This window comes from Astatotilapia calliptera, chromosome 6 (assembly GCF_964374335.1).
Source record: "Astatotilapia calliptera chromosome 6, fAstCal68.1, whole genome shotgun sequence".
Lineage (NCBI taxonomy): Eukaryota > Metazoa > Chordata > Actinopteri > Cichliformes > Cichlidae > Astatotilapia > Astatotilapia calliptera.
In genome coordinates, this window is record NC_137427.1 from 30,106,707 (window position 1) to 30,128,408 (window position 21,702).

The 21,702-nt window shown below is 41.8% G+C and overlaps 1 protein-coding gene and 1 long non-coding RNA gene across 3 annotated transcripts; both read left to right on the top strand.

Annotated features, from left to right (window-relative positions):
* Positions 1-40: 40 nt before the first annotated feature.
* foxk1 (forkhead box K1) lies at positions 41-20,915 on the top strand. Of its 2 annotated transcripts, none has more exons than XM_026171557.2 (9): positions 41-954; positions 12,843-13,055; positions 17,822-18,020; positions 18,145-18,291; positions 18,408-18,601; positions 18,857-19,029; positions 19,119-19,355; positions 19,914-20,087; positions 20,481-20,915. In XM_026171557.2, the coding sequence occupies exons 1-9, from the start codon at positions 509-511 to the stop codon at positions 20,711-20,713; spliced, it is 2,016 nt and encodes a 671-aa protein (XP_026027342.1). In that variant the 5' UTR covers positions 41-508; the 3' UTR covers positions 20,714-20,915. The 2 variants fall into 2 exon arrangements, with proteins under 2 accessions (XP_026027342.1, XP_080159215.1); XM_080303089.1 differs by having other exon boundaries at positions 19,917-20,087.
* LOC145429494 (uncharacterized) lies at positions 4,533-5,780 on the top strand. Its single transcript, XR_013909742.1, has 3 exons — positions 4,533-4,658; positions 5,325-5,439; positions 5,564-5,780. It is a non-coding gene; the product is annotated as an uncharacterized LOC145429494 (long non-coding RNA).
* Positions 20,916-21,702: the final 787 nt, after the last annotated feature.

Genomic DNA, 21,702 nt, shown 5'->3' on the forward strand with positions numbered 1-21,702 from the left:
ATCACACAAATTACTTTCAGTTTCAAGTGCAAAATGTTTTTTTCCTTCTTTTTTTAAACTTTGGGCATTTCGGAATCGTTAAATACAAGGAAATCGTTATTTAGTGCATTTCACAGAGGGTTGAACCAAAAAGATCAATGCGTAGCACTAAACAGATCTTTTAGCACATGTTTGAACCGTCACATGATGTCGGATTAAATATTTCTCACTGAAACCTTTAGTGAAAAGGTGAAAGTGATATTACTTTAAGGTACGCCAACATAGTGTGTGCTGTCGCTTTTCAGTTGCTGTGTGACAGTCAAGTGAGCTTATGACGACGTGTCCCTGAACGCAGCACCAGTCCGGTTCCCGGAGACTCCGCTCCTGTTCTTCCACTGAGCCGGACTCCATGTTGTTCGTCAGCCACGGAGTGAACAAGTTCCCTGGCTGAAAACTCTCACGTTGCAACTCTGTGTGTGCGAGAAGTTAAGTGTGTGCGCGTGCGAGTGTGTTGACCCTCCAAAAGAAGATGGCAGACTACCGGGATGACACCGGGGCTCGAGCCCTGCTAGCTTTACAGTCGGCTCCGTGCAGCCCGGTGCGCGTCGCGGTGACCTCGCACACCTTTCACCAGCCCTCGTTCGCCCTTCTGGGTCCTCCGGTGATGGATGCCCGCACAGACGCCGGGATTCTTCCCGTGCGGCTCGCTTCTACTCCTCCGCAGGCCCTGGCCAGGCTCGAGGGCCGGGACTTTGAGTATGTCATGCGCCAAAGGACGGTCACCATAGGCCGGAACTCTTCTCACGGCTCCGTGGACATCAACATGGGTCACTCGAGTTTCATTTCCCGACGGCACCTGCAGATCACCTACGACGAGGCGAGTGGCTTTTCCCTCCGGTGCCTGGGCAAGAACGGTGTATTCGTGGACGGGGTCTTCCAGCGAAGAGGGGCGCCACCACTGCCGCTACCCAGAGAGTGAGTGCGGTCAGCTAAGCCTAGCCGCTGCAGTCAGGCTTCCCGTGATAACACGGTGGCTGGACGTCGCAGGGCTTGTCACACTAAAGTTTATTTTATGCATTAACAGTGGAGGTCTAGCGGTTACTTCAAACAATAAAACGACTCAATTGTAAACCCACGTTAGCCTCACGAATAGATTTCTGAACACTGACGGGGAGAACATTAATACAAAACGACCTCCACGATGACAGGGCCAAACGGGACACCTATCCTGTCCGGGGTACAAAGTTTGTCACGACACCCCTACCAGAGCGGCTTGGTGTTGCATAGTAATGGCAGCCTAGGTCTGGACAGTAAAGGTGGAACACGATAAGTTGTCAGGTCTCCAGTGTAACTCACAGCGATGTTATGTTGTCATATTCAATTAATATTCAGTTTGCCCGGATGTTCTTAGTGGACCCCTTCAGCTTTGCCTTCAACCCGCTGAATGAGTGAATCAGTCTAGCTAGTTTTAGCCGTTAGCAAACCTAGCTGCATTTCCCCGGCCTGCTGACAAGCATAAGCAGTTAGTAAATTATTATTTTTTCTTTCGAAGTGCTGCAACTGGTTGGTGTTTTTGCATAAGTACGGCGTGTTATATTGTCTTTGAAATAACTTTTTAAAGTAATCTAATTTTCAAAATAAACGAATCAGCACACCTTGTAGCTTCTGAGTGATTATGCTCGCTACTAGCTCTCAGACTATTGGCCGACGTGTCACGTAAACATTAATGTAAACAAACGCATCCCAGACATGTCATCTCACGGTTCTTCGAGGAAGACGGGAGTTTTTTGGTAAATGTTGAAACTTGAAACACGTTTTTCCTCTTTTTTTGTTGTATATTTCGGGTACAGTGGAATGTAGCTTTTTTTTTTCCCACTGCGGTTGCAGAGCTGTCGCGTTTACACACGTTGCTTTCACTGGTTTGTTTAGTACAGTTGCAAGCTTACAAACGGAAATCTTCGGTTTTGTGTATGTGTCAATCATAGGGTGGAGGCAGTATGAGTGTGTTTGGGTGGGGGGTGTCTTTGTCTTCTCTGATTGGCTCGAAACACTGTTTGGGGGTGTGTCGGTTATTGAACCGGAAGTGCAGACTGGGGCGATATCCTCGCTGCAGGCGCACATGACGAAGTAAACACTGACTTGCGAGCCAAGGCCACAGACATGTTTGCTTGGTTTGCTTTGGCCCTGGAGGGTTTTCTCGAGATTACAGAGCTAGCGAAACCGCGCCGAGTTAAAATATGAAAGACAACAATTTCTCTGCATTGTCATGATTTGCAAATTAATTTCATTATGATACTGCTGAGCAAAAAGACATTTAATTTAAAAAAAAAAAGACTGAGCTAGATTAAGTGCAGATCTAAACAAACGATAGTGGCTTATTAGAATTAATTTTCTCAAAGGAAGAAAAATTAAACTATTAGCAAAAAAGTCCTTCAAATTCTGCTCTAAAATTCAGTTTACCCTTATATAAGACAGAAGCAGCAACAAACACTTTAATGTAAGAAGCTTGAGCAAACAAATGCTGTGCAACTTTCCCTAAAAAGTGACTAAAATGATTGGTTAGATTAAAAAAGTAAATTTAATTTTGCTTTCGCTTTGTGTTTTATCAGCTACATATTGCCACTCGTGTATAGTAATTTATCAATTTATACAGGACTGTGCAAAAGTCTTGAGCACCCTTCATTTGTTTATGTTTTCCAATGAAAATGGTAAATGGGGGCTGAGAATTATTGAAACCTGCAAACATACATGGAAATAAATCATATGAGGCTGTTTTTGCCTCATATGATTTATTTCCATGTATGTTTGCAGGTTTCAATAATTGGAAACTCTGTTTTTGAGTTTGTGCAATTTTAACAACTTGAAAAGTCATGATATGACCACCTTTATTCTTAAACAGTCTGTTTTCTAAGGCAGTTTTCTTCTGATTTCTTTAAGTAGTCTTCAGGAATATTTCTCCAGGCTTCTTACATGACATTCAAAGCTTTTCCTTAGATTTTGGCTTTGTTTTATTACAGTCTCTGTCGATATGCTCCCACGCTGCTTCATTAATATTAAGGTTCAGCTCTGGGGAGGCCAGTCCATGACTGAGTGTTTCATTGTGCGCAATGAAACACTGCATTAGCATGTGTTTGAGATCATTGCCATGTTGAAAAATGAAGCCACTGTCAATCAGATGCTTTCCAGATGGTATTGCATGGTGGATCAAAATCTGATGGTTCTTTTCTGTGTTCATAGTTCCATAATTTCAAACAAGATCTCTAACACTGTTGTCAAACCATGACAGAGCCTTCACCATGCTGTAGACATTAAATGCTGTATCTCCCTCCTGACCTCCTCCATGCACGCTGATTGAACCTCAAATTTCAAATTTGATTTCATCACTTCGTAAGACCTGTTGCCTCTGATTTGTTTTTAGAAGTCTAGTTCTTCTGTAATTTGGCAATCCTCACCCTTTTCTCCCAGTTTTGCCTTTTTTAAAGAATGCCTTCTTGATATCCACCCTTCCACTGAGACCACTTCTAATGAGGCTTCAGTGAACAGTAGATGCATCAACTGTGCATCACTGAGATCCTGCAAATTTTTCTTCCTATTTTTACATTTTTTTAACGACACGGCTTTCAAATACTGCTTTCTGCTGTAGATAGATCTTTGGGGATCACCTAGTTTTTGAAAAAATATTCTATATCCAGACAAACTTTGTTATCTTTGGCACTTTTCATACATTCAGCTAAAGAAATTAGAACAAATCATGTTTTTTTTTTTTTTGCAACATGCTGCTAGTGACAAAGAAGAATGCCAGCTGCCGTTAAACCCCGAAGAAGAAGGAACTGTCCCAGAATTCATAGCACGACACATCGCGGCCCTGCTCAGTTTCCAACAATGGCGGCAGCTAGTTAGTTTTAACCTCCTAGGACCTGGCGTCCACATATGTGGACATCACATTTTGGGTTATTTAGACCAAAATACTCAATTTTGCTCCACAAGGGCCTGATATCCACTCACGAGGACGTTGTACTGCCACTGTTCTATCAAAATTTTAAATGAATATCCTCATATGTGGCTCTCATTTTTCTTAGAGACAAAAATAAGGTAAAAATAAAATCTGGTGATTCTTTGTTTTTACATTCGTCCGGCCCCAATATGCCCAAATATCAAAGAGAAATTAAAAATGCATGCCGTGGGAGAGTTCGGGGTGTGTTCACACCGAACGCGATGGACGCGAATGGAGCGTGAGCTTTACATGTAAAGTCAATGGAAAAGCGCGATGACACGCGATTGCGGGTCCCGAGAAAATTCGGAAGCAGATTTGCGTCGCCAAAACGCGTGAAACCTGCGTCAGTGTAGCGCGTCTGGCGCGCGAATAAAACCACGCGCGTGAGTTTTTGTGTTGCATTTTGTGCATACGCGCGTTTCACGTCTACCGCTCGAGTTGGAAAAATCTGAACTCCAGCGTCAAATCGTGCCGCGACAACCAATCAGGAGCCTGGTGACGTGGCTGTGACCTAGGTCAAAGGGGCAGATCCAGCTAAAGCCCTTCATACTTCAATGGAGGGGAAGGCTAATCAATGCGGTAGCAAACAACCCGGAGCTGTACGACACCAGCTGCTTTCTGTACCGAGACAGGAATATAAAGGACCGAGCTTGGAGGAAGATATGTGAAGAGATCGGGCAACCTGGTAAGTTCATTCATTTCTCTTAAGTTTTCTCTAAAGTTTTTGTTGACCTGGGGAAGCCGCACAAAAGCTAGAAAGCCACTGCTATTTTCCCACTGACGTACAAATACCGTTCTGCTTTTATGCATGTTGTCATTTAGGAATATATTTTATTGTTTATTAATAAACAGCACACAGTGGTCCCGCTCATCCGTCACTGCTTCGCTTTTTCGCTGATTTTTTATTGCACAGTACAGCATTGCATTCTGCAGCCTGATTGACAAATCTGCTCCGTGTCGTGTCTCCTGCGCTTGCCAAATTTATCACCTTTGGTTTTGATAACCATTACGTCCAATAGAAAAAACAGCACAAAAACACCCATAACTATGACCCTCATTCGGAAATAGACACCTGCACCGCGAGGGGAAAAAGGCGCACGAAAGTGGCGGGCAGATGAAGACAAACCGCGGCATAATAATACTTTTACGTTTTGCAATCTACAAATGTTTGCACTTTGAGAATCAATTGTGAGAACTGTGACCAATGTTCATGTGTGTGGGGAAAACGGTGTATAAAGTGCGTGGCCAGGGGCTAGTTATTCTGAGAACCCCTGCTGCAATAAATGAGGGACCACTGTCTACTCTATGATTATTATATTCAACCTGTTAACATTTAATACTGTATTGATAGAACTGATTCTGCAGCAGAGCATCCGCAGTTGCTTCTCCTGGCTCCCCAGTCCCTGAGCTCCTGCACCACAATTTTAGCATCAGATGTACAGCAAGCACTGATAGCTTTTTACTCGGTGGGATTGCCTTGTGATCACCTTTACTAAATGTCTACAACCAATCTGAATATATCCTGTTTGGTTTTTGAAATTAAAATCTAGTAGCAGTCTCCTCATTTCTTTGTTTTGTGCTGTTTTACAGGCCCACAGAGGAGGACAGCTCCAAGGCAGATGAGGGACGGGTCCCAGGACGGTCCATCGGCGGTGGAGCTGGCCATCCTGGAGTCTCTGAAGAGTCCACACCAGTCTCCAATGGAGCATTTCCTCCTCAGCCTTGTTCCTGCTCTGGAGAGCAGCTGGTCGTTTTTATTCCTGTCTCTCTGTAAATACTTACATTAAACATAAATATATAAAATATATTTCTGTTTGAGAATTTTAATATTGTTTCAAATAAATTTTTATAATGACTAATGTCTCAGTTCTACTACACAGCAAACGTTGGCACACGACTTGACACATGTAGAATTTATTTCATATTATACTAATGACAAAATATACTAATACAGTGGGATGCAAAAGTTTGGGCAACATTGTTAATAGCCATCATTTTCCTGTATAAATCGTTGTTACAATAAAAAATGTCAGTTAAATACATCATATAGGAGACACACACAGTGATATTTGAGAAGTGAAAAGAAGTTCACTGGATTTACAGAAAGTGTGCAATAATTGTTTAATCAAGCAGGTGCATAAATTTGGGCACCACAAAAAAGAAATGGAATAAATATTTAGTGTATATCAATGTGTGTGTGTCTCCTATGATATATGGGGTGCCTTTGTTTGGATGTGGTTCCCATCCAGAGCTCCACAGCACAGAGGGAAGTTCCAGCGCTCCTGGAATCCCTCTGTGATGGACCGCCAGTCTTCAGTTCAAGGCACAGCAATGAAATCGTCCACTAGACAGTCCCAGATGGCCGTCGCTACCTGGGGGGTGATCTGGCTCACCGTGAACACACCAACTCGAAAACTGAACGCGATGGTTCTGAAGGAGTCCCCGGTGGCAAGGAACCTGGACAAAATTGTTTAAAATGAGTATAATGTGTCCTGCAGTTACAAAATACATTATTCAAATTCCCAAATTACAAAACATAAATCTTACATAAAACATTTTGTAATTATAAGGATAATTACATGATATATATATTAGATATAATCTAAAACAGTCTGCGGTGATTATATACAAATATTCAACTATCCCAGAATTAAACCAGGTCTAAATAAAAAGGAGTGAGTATCACTACAAAGGTTAACTCAGTGGTCCTAATGCTACAGTTTGATATGACACCACAGCCATGCTATCATTGCAAACACTGATAACAGCATAAATCGAATTAAATAATAAAGGACTACCGTATTAAATACTTTTGCTAACCTCAGGCAGACGGACAGGTGCTCTGCAGGTGGGATTGAGTGCCTGTAATTGGTGTCTAGGCGGGCGATTCTGGGACCGATGCGGGAAAGCAGGTCCTCAAACTGGGCGAGGGGAAGACGGTGATATCGCTGGAATCGGCCGTCATCCAGGCGCAGCTCCTGGAGCAAATGGTGAAACTCACCAAACTGCTCACGCCTCTGGAGGACCTGATGGACCCAGGTACGGCGAGGACGTCTTTTACGCCGCTGCTCTGCTCTCCACAGTACATAGAGAAGGGAGACTCTCTCTTCAAGCGCTAGCTCGACAGCTGCCATCTTGCAAAGATACCGTCTGGCACAACTTCCTCCCACATTCCTCCCACATTTCCGGTTCACGCGCGATGGATTTTTCTTGGACACACGTTGAGGCGCGAATGTGCGCGCGTCAAATTAGGGGCGTTTGGGGCGTTTTTGTTCGCGTCCATTGCGTTCGGTGTGAACACACCGTTAGGAGGTTAATATTACTCTTATTATTCTTTCTGGGTCACAAAATAAACGTTTAACATATTTTCAGACGGGAATGTTGCTGTGTAAACTTCAAATATCTGCTCAGTTTATCAAGACACCACATATTTTTAAAAGCGCTTCGCGTTTTCAGAGACGGCTGTTACCCACTAGCTCGATAGCTAGCCGGGGTTCAAGGCTCACTAGAGCCCGTGAGAACACCGGACTCCCGGCAAATTGTTTTCAAACCCACCGCCATCTTTTGCTACTCAGGTTAAACACGATATATAAGTCACTTGGATAACTTAAAAATGTTATTGTTTTCAGTATTTTATTTGTTCCTGAGTAAATCGGTTTGGCTGAGATTAAAGTTATAGTTTTTACACAGCTGAATAAACGTCAAGCAGACAGCTGATTATCAGAAGTGTGAGATGCTCAAGAATATACTCCAGTGTCCCGTTATATTTTAGATAGCAAGGAGCAGACGGCTGCGTTTATTAAACTTCTCCGAAACAATCTGCAAATTTCATTTAAATTCAATAAACTATCATCTTGTCTTTATTTTTAGTTAGCACATACCTTAAACACTTAAAGCTGTAAGCTAATGATAGTTCTATAATCGCAAAAATAATAATTGTTTGTGGCAGCCCTAATTGATGGCTTAGCGAGCTGTGTCGTGTTTTCTGTGTCATGAAAGTGGCTCTCTTTTTACCTGGTTAAATCACCGTGGTTACCGATGTTAAGCATATAACATGGTCAGGAGCAGGTTATGTTCTGAGTTTCTGTTAAAAAATGTCTGGAAGTGCCATGTTTTCACTGATTCTCTCATTTACAGCATGTTTTAAATCCAATACTCTGAAAATGTGTGTTACATGTCCAAATTGTTAAGCTGTACCTACTAAAACCAGTGACTGTAACACAAACAGTGCATTTCACAGGAATGCATGTATTTATTTGGTGAAGCAGAAAAAGTATAAATGTTGTTGTACTTGATTCTAATCTGCTGCCAAGTCTCTTTTACACCACTGGAATTGGAACATAGAACACACACCAGATATATAAAAGTAATATCACTTTGATTTGTGACAAACTAAATTCCCACGTCTCCATTGTTACGCTGTGGCACAGTAAGCTAACGTTTAAATGGCTCCAGTTTAAAGTTTCAGAGCTCCGATATGCAGCCGTCACCTTAAAAATAATGTGCACTGAGAGCGCACTCAGTGATAAAATAATTCCTTGGTTTATTTTAATGCTATGTGTGATAAATTCAAAGATTAACAATTTTCTGCACCATTAAGTTTTTGTCTTATTTGTAGTGTTTTTATGGTCTTTATAGATTTTTAATCACCATTTTCTCTTCCGTTTTCCCTGGAGTAGGCAGCATTCAGAGCGATCATTTTTTGTGTGTGGAAGAAGTCACGTGACCTGTGAAATGCACCTTATTTTTTTTATTATTATTATTTTTTCTTCTTCTTCTTTCACATGAGCAGCATGCAGAGTCTGAAGCGGAAAGCTTCTCTTAACAGAGAAAGTTAATAAGTTGTGGTAACAATTACTCAATCTTGGGGTTTAGGTTTTGTCGAGTCTGCTAACACAATGAAAGAAGCCCGGTTATGTTGAACTTCCTTTGTAGGGTTTTTTTTGTTTTTTGTTTTGCTTGAATGTTAAGTGGCTTATTAGACAAACCCAACAAGGTGAGATACACGGACTGTATGGAAAATGAAGGAAAAAGCTCGACAGTTTAGCTGACCATCGGCCTTTCGCTGCATGGCTTCTCCAGCTCTCTCTCCCCACCTTCCTCTCCATCTTCATTTCACAGAGACTTAAACACATAAGAAAATATTTAACCTGCAATTCTAAATAGGTAAAAATCAGAAGTTAAATCAAGATAAAATTTATAATAGATTGCATTTTGAACAGATCTAAGTGCTTGCTAAAGTTATACCAAATAGACATTAAGCCTTGGTTGCTAATTAACCAAATATACATATATGTGTATGTGTATAGGAGGCAACGTAAAATTTTCAAATCAAAGCAATGGTTGCATTTACTGAAAAACTCTGTTAAGTTAAAATCTCAGTGACCTTGACTTCAAGGTCAGAGGTCAACCTTTCTGAAAATCAGAGAATTTTCACATTTATAACACAGGTATGTCTACTCGGAGGCTGAAGGGTAGCACAGTATTTATAAAGAATATCAAACAACAATTAGTTGATGCTTAAAGCCTGTTTATTTAATTAATATCCAGTTTATTTCCAAATTGTATTGAATTTATTTGTGTTAACATGGTGTTTTAGGTCTGATTGAAGGACTGATGTAATGGTAAGGTGTCTGTTGCTCCGCGTTGAATATTGGTAAGAACTTGACACAAAAATAAATTTAGTGTAGCATTAGTAAATCTTTAATTCCAGAGATCATGAAAATCGATTAAATGGATCAAACATAGAACTTTTAAATAATTCCAATCTCATCAGAATGTAGGCGTCAGAATGTATTTGAATATAATGTTTCCTGTTTTATATCCATGTGTGCATCAGTTGATGGATTGGGGTGGCTGTAGCTCAGGTGGCAGAGCAGGTCAGCCACTAATCAGAAGGTCGGTGGTTCGATCCCAGGCTGCCTCCTGGCTGCATGCCAAATATCCTTGGGCAAGATACTAACCCCATGTTTGCCTACTGGTGGTGGTCAGAGGGCCCGGTGGCGCCAGTGTCCGGCAGCCTCGCCTCTGTCAGTGCACCTGTGGCTACAATGTAGCTTGCCATCACCAGTGTGTGAATGTGTGTGTGAATGGGTGAATGACTGAATGTAGTGTGAAGCGCTTTGGGGTCCTTAGGGACTAGAAAAGCGCTATACAAATGCAGGCCAAATGCAGGCCATTGACTGCAATGTCAGTCATCTATTCTTTGGGACACATTTCCATATACCATTCCAATGATTTATCCCAATGTCACATCTCATAATCAGTTTGTCAGCCTCCAATTAAGTCTCTGTGACAAGAAGCACAGAGTGCAGACAGGGGCACCAATCATGTTCTGTGGTCAGCATCACTTGAAATGTGCAATAAAATCTATAGATTTATAATTTGGTGATATCTGCCATGTATTGACTTTTATCTTGAAAAATTACTGTATTGTTGCTGCAAGCTGGGACTGATTGGTCGCAATTATTTTGGTCAGCATTGAGATCAAGATTATTTAACATAATTACTCGCACTTAGAAAAAAACATGATGTATTAAACAGTTTTGTTGAAAAAACTGAAAAAAAGCACAAACTTGCTTTATTTATTATGCAGATTTATTTGAACACAACATTTGTTTGCCACAGCTTGGCTATAAAGTGCACAGCAGGGCTGGCGAGGAAAATTTGATATTGCAATATTTTTTGGTTGTATCACGATACATGATATATATCATGGTAAGTTTAACTAACCTTCAAACCATTTTCAACCATATAGTACCTAAAATTGTACTTGTGTACTTATTCAAAGCGACCATTCAGTGTTGACTTGAATACAAAAAATTAAAAATTAATGGAAATGTTTTATTTTAACCATTTTTTAAAGCATCAGTTGCACACACTGTTTTCACAAATGACAAAAACTATGACCGTAAGTCTCTTTCTGTGGTCAACATTAGACCTTTAACAAACAAAAGATCATAGCAACAAAAAAGGAGCTCAAGCACTAATTCATGAGACAACAAAAACATAACTAAAACTAAATAGGTGCTTTTTTTTTTTTTAATTTTTTTATTGCTTTTAACATAAAATTGTACAAGACTTCCTCAAATTATAGAAACAAAAGTCTAGAAGGTGACTATGGAAAAACGGATGACCAAGAACAGTCACAGGTATCACAGCTGGTTTATTTAACTTTTTCTTTGGTCTGTGGGGAGATGTTCACATGCAGAGTTTAAAACGGTCTTAATTTTGCAGTGGAATAAATTCGTGGTACTGCTACGACAATAGTTGGCATGTTTTGCAAATTACAGAATTTTGTTCCTTCCTGTGAAATCCGAACAGCAGCGAAGTGTCTTTTCTCTCGCTCATCTGAAACTCGCACTGTCACCATATTTTTTTCTCCATCTGGTGAAATATAAACACCTATGCTCAGCTCAGTGTGCCGGGTAGGAAATTGTGCGCATTGGCAGCGTGTGGGATTAAAAAAACTTGAGTGAATTGCATGCAGACAGCACAGTTATTTGCATGGCAACTTATACTCGATGGTTATGATAAAGCCACTTTAACCATCGTATGTGGAAAACCTCGCGATACATCGAGTATATTCGATATATCGCCCACCCCTAGTGCACAGTCCTGTTTCAGACAGTAGCCATGTTCCCCATTTTCCTCCATATCTTACATTTGTTTAGCTCCTTAATAAGTCCTAAATTAGCTAGCTGGAGTAATGCATCCACACAGTAGACTACTACTGCTGCTGCTTAAGAAGCTAACTCTTGGTCCAGTTTAACTACTCAAGCTTGTTCCAGGTTTTCTGTTTACTTTAGTGAAATCGAGTCGAACTGTCCTGTGAGTTTTTTCTCTCTGCCTGTCTGACATTGAGCTGAAGGCCAGAAGAAAGATGTTTTTCTTTTTTTTCCTTTTGTTTGCTGAATGCGTCTTTTCTACCTCAGCTGTCAAAAGCTGTAGCTTCTGCAGGGCTGCCGCAGGGCCTCGTGCTATCTGTGCCCGGGCACCTGGTGCTGGAGGATGGAGCACTATAGGCCAAAACAGCTGTGAGCAGTGTTTTCAAGAATCCAGTGACAGCTGCCGGTTTTCAGGAAGAACGCTTCATCTTTTTCTCTCTCTCTTCATGTAATTTTTTTTCTCTTTATCAGACTGGTGTGTCTGGAACATCTTTCAACACTCTGATCCTTTGTGGATATTTCCTTTCTTTTGTAGAATTAACGGGGCTTCAGTATCTTTGCCGTGAGATCAGAAAGGGTGCAGTAAAGACACGACCCTGCTGCCAGAGTCAGTTGGGAGGAAATTGAAACAACCAGTCACCAATCATTAAGTTTCCATTGTAAAACATTTACCAAATCCCTCACACATGTAATTAGCTTTGTTTAGGCTTGAACTAACGTGGACCTGTGACTGATCCTCGCTTTTTATTGAGGAGGTTGTTCAGACCTGTTTAAAAGCAGAATAGAAAAGGAGGTGCAGTTACGTGGGAAGTGCAGTCTCATTATGATTTATTATTAAGGGAGATCTGCACGGGTGTTTGTGTTTTGCTGTAAAACGTGTAATGATGTCGAGTTTGAATGTTTATTCTTGCCCTTGGAGATGTTGGTTGACAAAACAATGTCACCACCTGTCATTTAGCTGTTTTTTTTCTTCTTCTCAAATTCAGTCATATCTCACCATCTCCCCCTGCAATAACAGTTACTTAGTTGCACAGGAAATGTTTAAATTGTCATTGACGAGAAGGTTTAAACACAACTCTGAAGTGCTGATCTGTTAATGTTTTAATGCTTTACTGTTTGGTTGAACCAACATGACATCATCTCTCTTTTTTGCTTTGTTTTCTCTCCGTCCTGTGGCCCTCCCCTTCCCTGCTGCTCTTTAGGTGCATGTTTCGTTTTCCCAGCACGGCGATCAAGATCCAGTTCATGTCACTCCTGGAGGTTGAGGAGCACCGGGAGAGGGAGCAGCAGTCTCCCGCTCGCTCGCTTCTGCCCCAAATTTCTCCTCTTAAAATCAGCATTCCCACGGCGCAGCAGCACGAAGAGCACATGAGGGCGTTTGGCTCTCCGCTGCCCTCACCCACAGGCACCATCAGGTAAGCCACCAGACACACAATCACGTGGACGCTGATCAATTCAAGCAGCGTTCATAAATGCAAAGTAGGCCGTCCGGATTTGCAGTTAAAGCAGGAGGATGTTTTTCTTTGGAAGGAATTCTTGCCAAACTAGTTCAATGCGCCTTTTCATTCAATCCCCAATAATTAAGAAAACATTTATTTTCCAATAAGTATTGATTAGTATTAGAGGTACTTTTAGCTGCTCCCTTATTTCCCAAACGGTCACTATAGCACACGCTTTGATTTGGCTCGTGTTTTATGGTGGATTCTCTAAAATTAGCTGAACACCTCTGAGATGCAGAGTTTGTGTCTCCTCCTGGTGTCGGTGTGTAACGTGAATGTGTTAACAACCATGTTTCTTATAGTTAAATCAAACTAAAAGCGAGATGTGGGGATAAAATAGTTAACTAAAACAAAAAGAAAAAATCGACTTGGAAGCGGAAACAATTTTATGAACTTGGAAATCTAACGAAACTTCAGTGAAAGAGAAATATACAGGATGTATCCTCAGTTTCACTTTTTTGTTAGTTTGGTCAAATTTGATCAAAACATACCTTTAGAGTTTGGATATCTCAATAAGACTGATTTACTTGCATTAACCGGATAATAAAACTTGTATTATCTGGTTAATTATTAAAGCTTGTACTGTAGTGGAAGAGGTCGCGTAAGTACGCAGACAGTACTTGTATAAAAAGAAACAGGAGACAGTAACCAAAAAGAATAAAAAAGAAATGAGTAAATTAAATACAAACCCTTTTTAAAAAATCTTTTTTTCGGTGTCTTATTTATGTAAATGGGTATCAGTGAGAGAGGAGGATCTGTTGGAGGAGTTTTAAAACAAAGCTGGGTGTACAATGAAAGTTCTCAGATGAGCTGTTAGTTTCTTTTTTGTGAAACAAAAGTGTAGTGTCTTGTGCGCTGCTGACATGCACTCTAGCTGAAGATGTGCTTGTATCTGCACTCAGAGAGAGAAAGCTTGAGTTTCATAGGCTGTGAAGGCACATGTTTAAAAGAAATCTGTGCTCTGTAAATATACACGTCATGTGTGAGTGTTCGACGGAGCTGTGCGTGCCCTCTGGTGGTCTCTCTCTGCCTTTGCATCATGCATCCCCACCAATGTCAGCGCGCGTGCTTGCCTTATATGGGATGGCTGCCGCTTCGAGGCCTGCGATTGGCTATCGAGGGCAGATTGTTTTGCTTGTGGGCCGTTTTCCCGTCCATTAGTGGTTTCCTTTTCCGAGCCCCCTGCCCCTCCAACTCAACCCTCAGCTCCTGTTCTCTCGCACGTGGAAACACTATAGACACACTACAGACACTAAAGACGCTCGCTCAAACATTTCTGCGCCGCTCTCACCGTGGCCTTTTTCGGGCACATAGTTGGGCCAGCCTTCCTGGTACATACACACCGCTGTGTATGGCGGAAGAGTATTGTGTCAAAGCACGTGGTCCCTCTTACAGGGTGCTAAGAGTGACTTTTCCTGCTTGGCAACTTAAATGCACAGCGTAAAATTGCACTCTCCTTTCTCTGCCAGCATGCACTCTTGTAATGCAGGGCCTCGTGCACGTGGCCCGCGGGGGGATGGTTGTTTTAAGAGTGTCCGGGGGAAAGCAAAGATGACCCTTGCTCCCCCGTGGAGGCACAAATAACAAAGTCCTAGCAGACTGACGGATACAGATTTCAGTATTTTTTGTACTTCCGAAAAGTACAAAAATATGTTTGTGTTAGTCCGTATTCATTTTTCAGCTCTGAGTTTATGAAAACAGAGCTTGCAGCCTAGTTCCTCCAGCCACAAACTAAAAACACACTCCCCCCCCCCCCCGTCTGTATCCGTGGCTCTTTGTTGCTAGAGGCAAATCAAAGCTTACTGACTCTCCCAGAAACCATTGTTTACTTTACTAACAGAAGCAGGTGTGTACTGTATGAGAAGTTGCTGGGATTTCCTTGTGCTCTCTGTCTCTCTTTCACAACAGCAGCAGATAAAGCCGAGTTAATAATTAATGTATTTATGGTCATTGTTGTGTGTTTCTGTTTTTTTTTTTTCCTTTTTCAGATCTAGTTCTTGTGTGTAAGGCAAAGCCTTTTATGACTCAACCAGTATAAGATCTGAAGGCTGATACTGATACCAATATTTGGTGATTTAAGAAATCTGATATATCGGCCAATATTTTTTCTTTCTTTCTGACACATGACATTTAATCTTATTTTCTCAACATTTGTCATGTGTAATTATTTCTGAGTCTTTACTAACACATATATTTACATGACTTGAAAAATAAACTTGTTTCATTGTCACAACAAAGAGTAGATTATTTGTTTGCGCCCGAATGAGCTGGTTGTTTGCAGCTTTTCCAAACACGTTGCCCTCTGGTTTAAAAACTGGACCACATCAGCATGCTCCAAGGGTATTTCTTCCATCTCCTCTTTACTTTTTCATTTCTGTTTATTAGCCATTATAAATGTCAGTATGGATATATAGGAAAATAACTATTACTGGACTTTAATTTAATTAATAATATATTAATAATTAATTTTGTAAACACCACATTTGTAAATCATTTGAGCCGAGGGTTGACAATGAAACAGTTGCTTTAAGTTTTACTGGGAACCACATGAAGTGGCCAGGGACATCATTTCATGACAGTTAGTTCACGTCTCTCTTTTGTGTGTTTTGCTTTACTCTGAGGTGTGGATTCTTATTCTTTTGTGTTTTTCCAGTCCTATTCAAATTTCATAGAAATGGTAAATAACGAACAAAATTAAAAAATGCTTATCTTACAAATGTTAAATGCAAAATATAAATGAAGATTAGAAATGCTTCAACAGGCCTTCACGCTGTACAGTTTAGTTACTCCTCACTATTACATCGTGTAGTCTTCATTTTGCACTCTGACATAATTATGGTTTTAAGGATTTACTAATAAAATCTTGAAATGACTGAACTGTCAGATTTTTGCTGTCTACACACACACACCTGCTGGAAATGACCGGTGTTTGAGCTTGACACCAGTGTTGGTCAAGTTACTTGAAAATAGTAATTAGTTACTAATTACTGATTACTTCTCCAAGAAAGTAATCCCATTACTTTACTGATTACTTATTTTCAAAAGTAATTAGTTACTTTATTACGTAGTTACTTGTAATAAAACGACATTGTTTGTTTTTTTTAACAGTTTTTCCTTTATACATATAAACAAAAGGAGAAGAGAAGGATTACAGATGATTTTTACATTTGGGGTCATTAACACTTGAGGCTGTAAAATGTTTAAAAAGAAAAAAGTGGGGGAGGTGAAATAAAGAAAAAAATATATAAGTAAAATATTTCCCCGGATATAATAGTCCCTGCAAAATAATCCCATTCATTCCCACCCAGGTCACTGCCCTAGACCTGTACACTGTATTTCCACACCTGACATGAGGGAGTTGCACACAGACAAAAGTGAATGCACCTGAAAAATTCTTATAGATTTTGAAATGCTTTGAAATTTGAAAAATTAAAAAAAAATTGAAAGAATTTTGGAGTGAATGTCTTATTTTTTCCAGTTTTAGACATGACATGAGGTCGTATAACCACTGTTTGTGAGTGGGAGGGGCCAACAGGGAACAGAATGATAGCGCCTGTCTTTTAGAGGCCAGTAGAAGCACCTCATTCCCACTGATGCCAAACAGAGCAAGAAAGGGGCCTCATCACACTGATAATCCTGGACATGGAAAACCTCTGTCCAGAACTGAACAAGACTGGGACAAGACCAGTACATGTAGATCATTTGTCACTTTTTTACTTTTAAAAACATGATACACAACCCGAACAGGTAATAAAACTGTAGACCTTTCAGCCCAGTTCAGTTTTTTCTGAATAAACCATCATACAAAATTGAATCAAATGAAAAAGTCTCTTTTAAAAATTTGTTTAATCAGTTTTAATCTTTTAACTTTATGGACATTACATCAAGCAAAAATGTAATTATATGCAAGAAATGTGTTTAAAATTTTTAAACCTATTTTCTGCATATTCCATCATATAAAATAAAATAAAATAATATGTTGTGTTTTCACTCATTCTTTTAAATAGATGCAAGTAAAACACAGCAAACATTTAACTAAATCAGAGATTCAGCAGCACTAAGTCCTGTTGCTCTTTAATCAATTTTCACCTGTTTAGCAGGAGTGGGGCAGGTGGAGGTTTGCCCGGTGCCACAGTGGCCATGTAAGTGGGAAGATGTGGGGTTTCTCTGTGAATTTCACATTCCCGTGGCAGCGTCCTTGGTGCTTGCTTAGATTTGAAGTTTAATTTTTCACGGTAGAAAGAAGTTTTCTTCCCACGCAGAGTTACGCTGCACGGTTGTACTCTGTCCCGCACTCCATATTATCCACTGTTGATCTACACACATCTGTTGCTACCACGGACGTCGCACGCTCGCACGTCATAGTCACGAGACACTCTCACAAACAAAATCACGGTTTGGTAATGCAGCATGCTTACGGGAAAGTAACAGCAATCTAATTACCTTTTTGCAATAGTAATCCCTTTGTAATCCCGTGTTCTTGGAGAAGTTAATGTAATTATCAGGTAAAATCTGGCTTGTCTTGTCTGTGTGCTGAGTTACAGTTGTTAATGTGACTGTAAGCCTGTGAAACAAGTATTGTACTGACTGCAAGATTAAGCCTCTCATCTTATGTGGGTCATTTTTCATGTAGCCATAAACCATAGTGGTAACCCTTTCCTCTATTTCTCTCTCTTTCCCAGTGTTCCCAACTCCTGTCCAGCTAGTCCGCGCGGGGCGGGGTCATCGGGGTATCGCTACGGACGCAACATCACCTCCGACCTCCAGTTAGCAGCCGAATATGCTGCCAAGGCTGTTTCTGAGCAGAGGCGAAGTATTGCTGAGCAGAGAAGTGGGGGGAGTGAGCAGCGAGCGGAGTCAGCTGGTGGTGACAGTCCCCGGGTAAACATCCAGGCCTGATTGCTTCTAAGAAATCGACTGTTAATGTTTAACCTTAGAAAAAAAGCTGAGTGTGTCATTATGAATGCATGTTTATTTAGACTCGTGTCTATCTTTTTTGGGCCAGGATGAGTCCAAGCCACCTTATTCCTATGCACAGCTGATTGTCCAGGCCATCTCCTCGGCCCAAGACAAGCAGCTGACTCTCAGTGGCATCTACGCATACATCACCAAACACTACCCCTACTACCGCACTGCAGACAAGGGCTGGCAGGTACAGTAGTCTTGTCTAGAAATACAACTTTTACCCGAGTAAGCTGGGAAGAAACTTTCTCTTCTTTCAAACTGATGCTTCTGTTTCCAGTGACAAAACGTTTTTCCTTTTTCAAGAACTCAATCAGACACAATCTGTCTCTGAACCGCTACTTCCTGAAAGTGGCCCGCTCTCAGGACGAGCCGGGGAAAGGAAGCTTTTGGCGTCTGGATTCTGCCTCCGAGGCCAAGCTGGTGGAGCAGGCCTTCAGGAAGAGACGGCAAAGAGGGGTGGCCTGCTTTAGGACCCCGTTTGGACCCCTGTCATCAAGGTGGGCTTTGCAGTGGGTCATCCGTGGCCTTCAAGTTGCACACACAGACACACACAATGATTCAGTTAACCCTCTCTCCCTTCTCTCTGCTTCTGCTCCTTGCGATCATTTGATTGGACAGAACAAAGTAAGTGTGGTTCTGAGGTTTGCCTGAATGAGTAGAGGGTGCTGACAGTGAGGAGCTCTGCATGTCTTACTAAAAGTCTGTTGGTTAGTTATTTGATTTCTCTGCTTTTTCTGTATTTTGTTATTTAGGAGTGCTCCAGCATCCCCGACCCACCAGGGGCTTCTTTCTCCTCCTTCAAGCGGGCTGCAGACTCCCGAGTGTCTGAGCAGGGAGGGCTCGCCTATCCCCCACGACCACCACGAACAGCTGGCTAACAAACTGGCATCTGTACCTGAGTACAGGTATTCTCAGAGCGCCCCAGGTAAGCGTGCAAACAAAATCTCTTTCAAAGATCCGCAGATGACAAGCTTGCTAAAACGCATCAAGTAAATTGTGTCTGCCTCTGCGTAGGCTCCCCAGTCAGTGCTCAGCCTGTCATCATGGCCACTCCCCATCACCCTACAGCGCTGTCCTCGGGCTCGGGGAAAGCCCTTGCTTTGCTTCCAGGTGGCGGTGGCCAAGTCCAGCCCATCCATGTGTTCCAAAGCTCCTCTCAGCCCTCTGTCACCATGGTGCGGGTGGTTACCAGCGTTCCTCCAAATGGGTACAGCGCTGTTGGAGGAGTAGAGGGCAACAGTGATCTCAGAGGTACGGCCGTTTGGGGGGGGTGGGAGAGAATCTATTTTTGAAATGCTTTTTCTGCGTGATGCAATCCTTTGTAATGTGATACACAGGAAAGTGTATTCAAGTCTTTAAAGCTGTTGTGGCCTTGTTCACATCCTTAACGCCCCCTTGTTTTTACCGTCCAGTGCTGGGAATACTGGGCTATTCCTCAGTCACACCTTTACTGTTCAGCTTCACTGCACAAATCAGCAACGCAAGATATTTCTTGTAGCGCGTATAGCTGACAGTAGCCAAATCTCTGAGTTTCGCGACCTTAATTTCCATTTGCTGTAGAATCAGACACATTTATCACTCTCCCTGAAGAGATGAGGTTTGTTTGGTGTAAATCCATGTGAAATTGTGTTTTGTTGCTCATTATGTCATGTTTTTAAGATCTGCATTTTCAGGACAGCATCCAACTGGTGCATACTGTGAACTGATATTTAGGAAATTATGCTAAATTCTGACAAATGTTTGATTACTGCAAAATCTGGCTGGATTGTTGACGGGTTCCCATGTTTGAATCGTACGCTTTGTCCTCAGAAGCCCAGCTGACCAGAGAGCGAGTGATCCAGACTGTGGAGAGTGCGGTGCAGGCCGGGGAAGCACGTAATCTGACCCCAGGTTTACATCAACTTCCCGTTCGCCCCATTACCCAGAATGGCAAACACACCACTGCTGCTGTTGTCACAGCAACCAGCCTTGCTAATGCATCTGGTAAGACTCTTTTTTTGGATGATATTTTTTGTCCTTTAAACACAATAAGGTTTCATTATATTCAAGAAAAAGGCCGACCTCTTTACAGCACACAGCTGGGGGTTTGAGGCTCAGTGCGGGTCATCTACTAATCAGCAGTCAGTAGTTTGATCCCCGGCTTTTCCAGCATACATGTTGAAGTGTCTTAAAGCAAGATATTGAACCGCTCACCACCTTATCTAATATGCATGCACATGTTAGATAAGGCACTTGGGCTAGAAAGTTCTGTGTGACATGACCAGTAAAACGTGTTTTGAGTGCTCAGCTAGAGTAGAAACCAGTTCATTTACCATTTCACAAATGCACAAAACGATCCTTTGCTTATTTTCTTGTTTCGTGTTTTGTCCTGTTCAGGTCTGAGTAGTCCTCTGCAGATTTTGGCTGCTCAGGCCTCTAGCTCCCCTCCGGTGTTGGTGAGCAGACAGCCCAGTGCAGAAACTTTAGCTGGACAACCAGGCGAGCCCCAGGCCAAGCGGCCAAAGATGGAGGACGATGGCGGCCCCGAATCTGCTCAGCATCAAGCCACACCCGGTCAGCAGCCTGTCATTGTTGCCATGGCATCGCAAACCCATGACGCTAGGCAGTAAAACTCAGGGCCTTGCACCAGATACCCAGTGGACAGCCTCTCTATCGCCCCCTTAACGCGTCGCCTTTTATACTTATTTGATACGACTGTAGCCGACATGGCCGACAGGCGGTCTCTCAGAAGGGAATTAATTCATAAGAACACACACTTCGGTCAAAAGTAGAGGAAACCTTTGGAATTTGTGCTGAAATTTAAAAAAAGAAGTTTTAGAATTACAATTTTTAAAAATGTAATCCATCATTCACTGACAATACACAGATTTAAGGTTATTAATTATAATAAAATCATTTCAGCACTACTCTTACTACGTGAATGTTGGATATTATCGCAGATACATTACTTATCACTCTCAGGCCAAAGAACTCACCTCTCCTGCGCTTCTCATTAGAGTCGCTGCCTGACGTAAAACCAGGGAACGTGAGATCCGAACGGCCCCGCGACCACAGAAAGGGCCGTCAGCATTAAGAGTCGACGAATCGCGTCGTTTCGTACAGTCGTGGGCAGAAGGCTAGAGAGGACTCAGCTGCATACACCCACACTAGGTTGTTAAGGCCCAGGAGACTTTAAGAATATGATTGTACTCTTCATGAGGCTCTTCTCCAAGGATAAAGCGAGACAGAAGGCATCAAACGAGCGGTCTCAGACGAGAAAAGGCAGACGTTCATTTTAAAGAGCAGAATGTGAGACGTCTCTCTTCTTGCCTTTGCTTTAAAAGAAAAAAACAAACAAACAAAAAGCAAAAAAAGAGAAAGGTATGTTGTTTTTGGAGAACAGATACGAGGAAATTCAGGTTATGACAAACCAGCAGTTTGCAGTTTTTGCTTCACTTCAGTCCAGTGCGGTTTATCGGCGCGAGGCTTCTCTGATTGAGGAAGATCGCAGCATCTGGACGGGAGAGAAGGAGCGAACCGGGCAACTATATGGAGTTGATTGAAGTGGAGCTAACCTAATGTAGACAAACTGATTGTTTTAAATTTTTTTGTTTCAGTA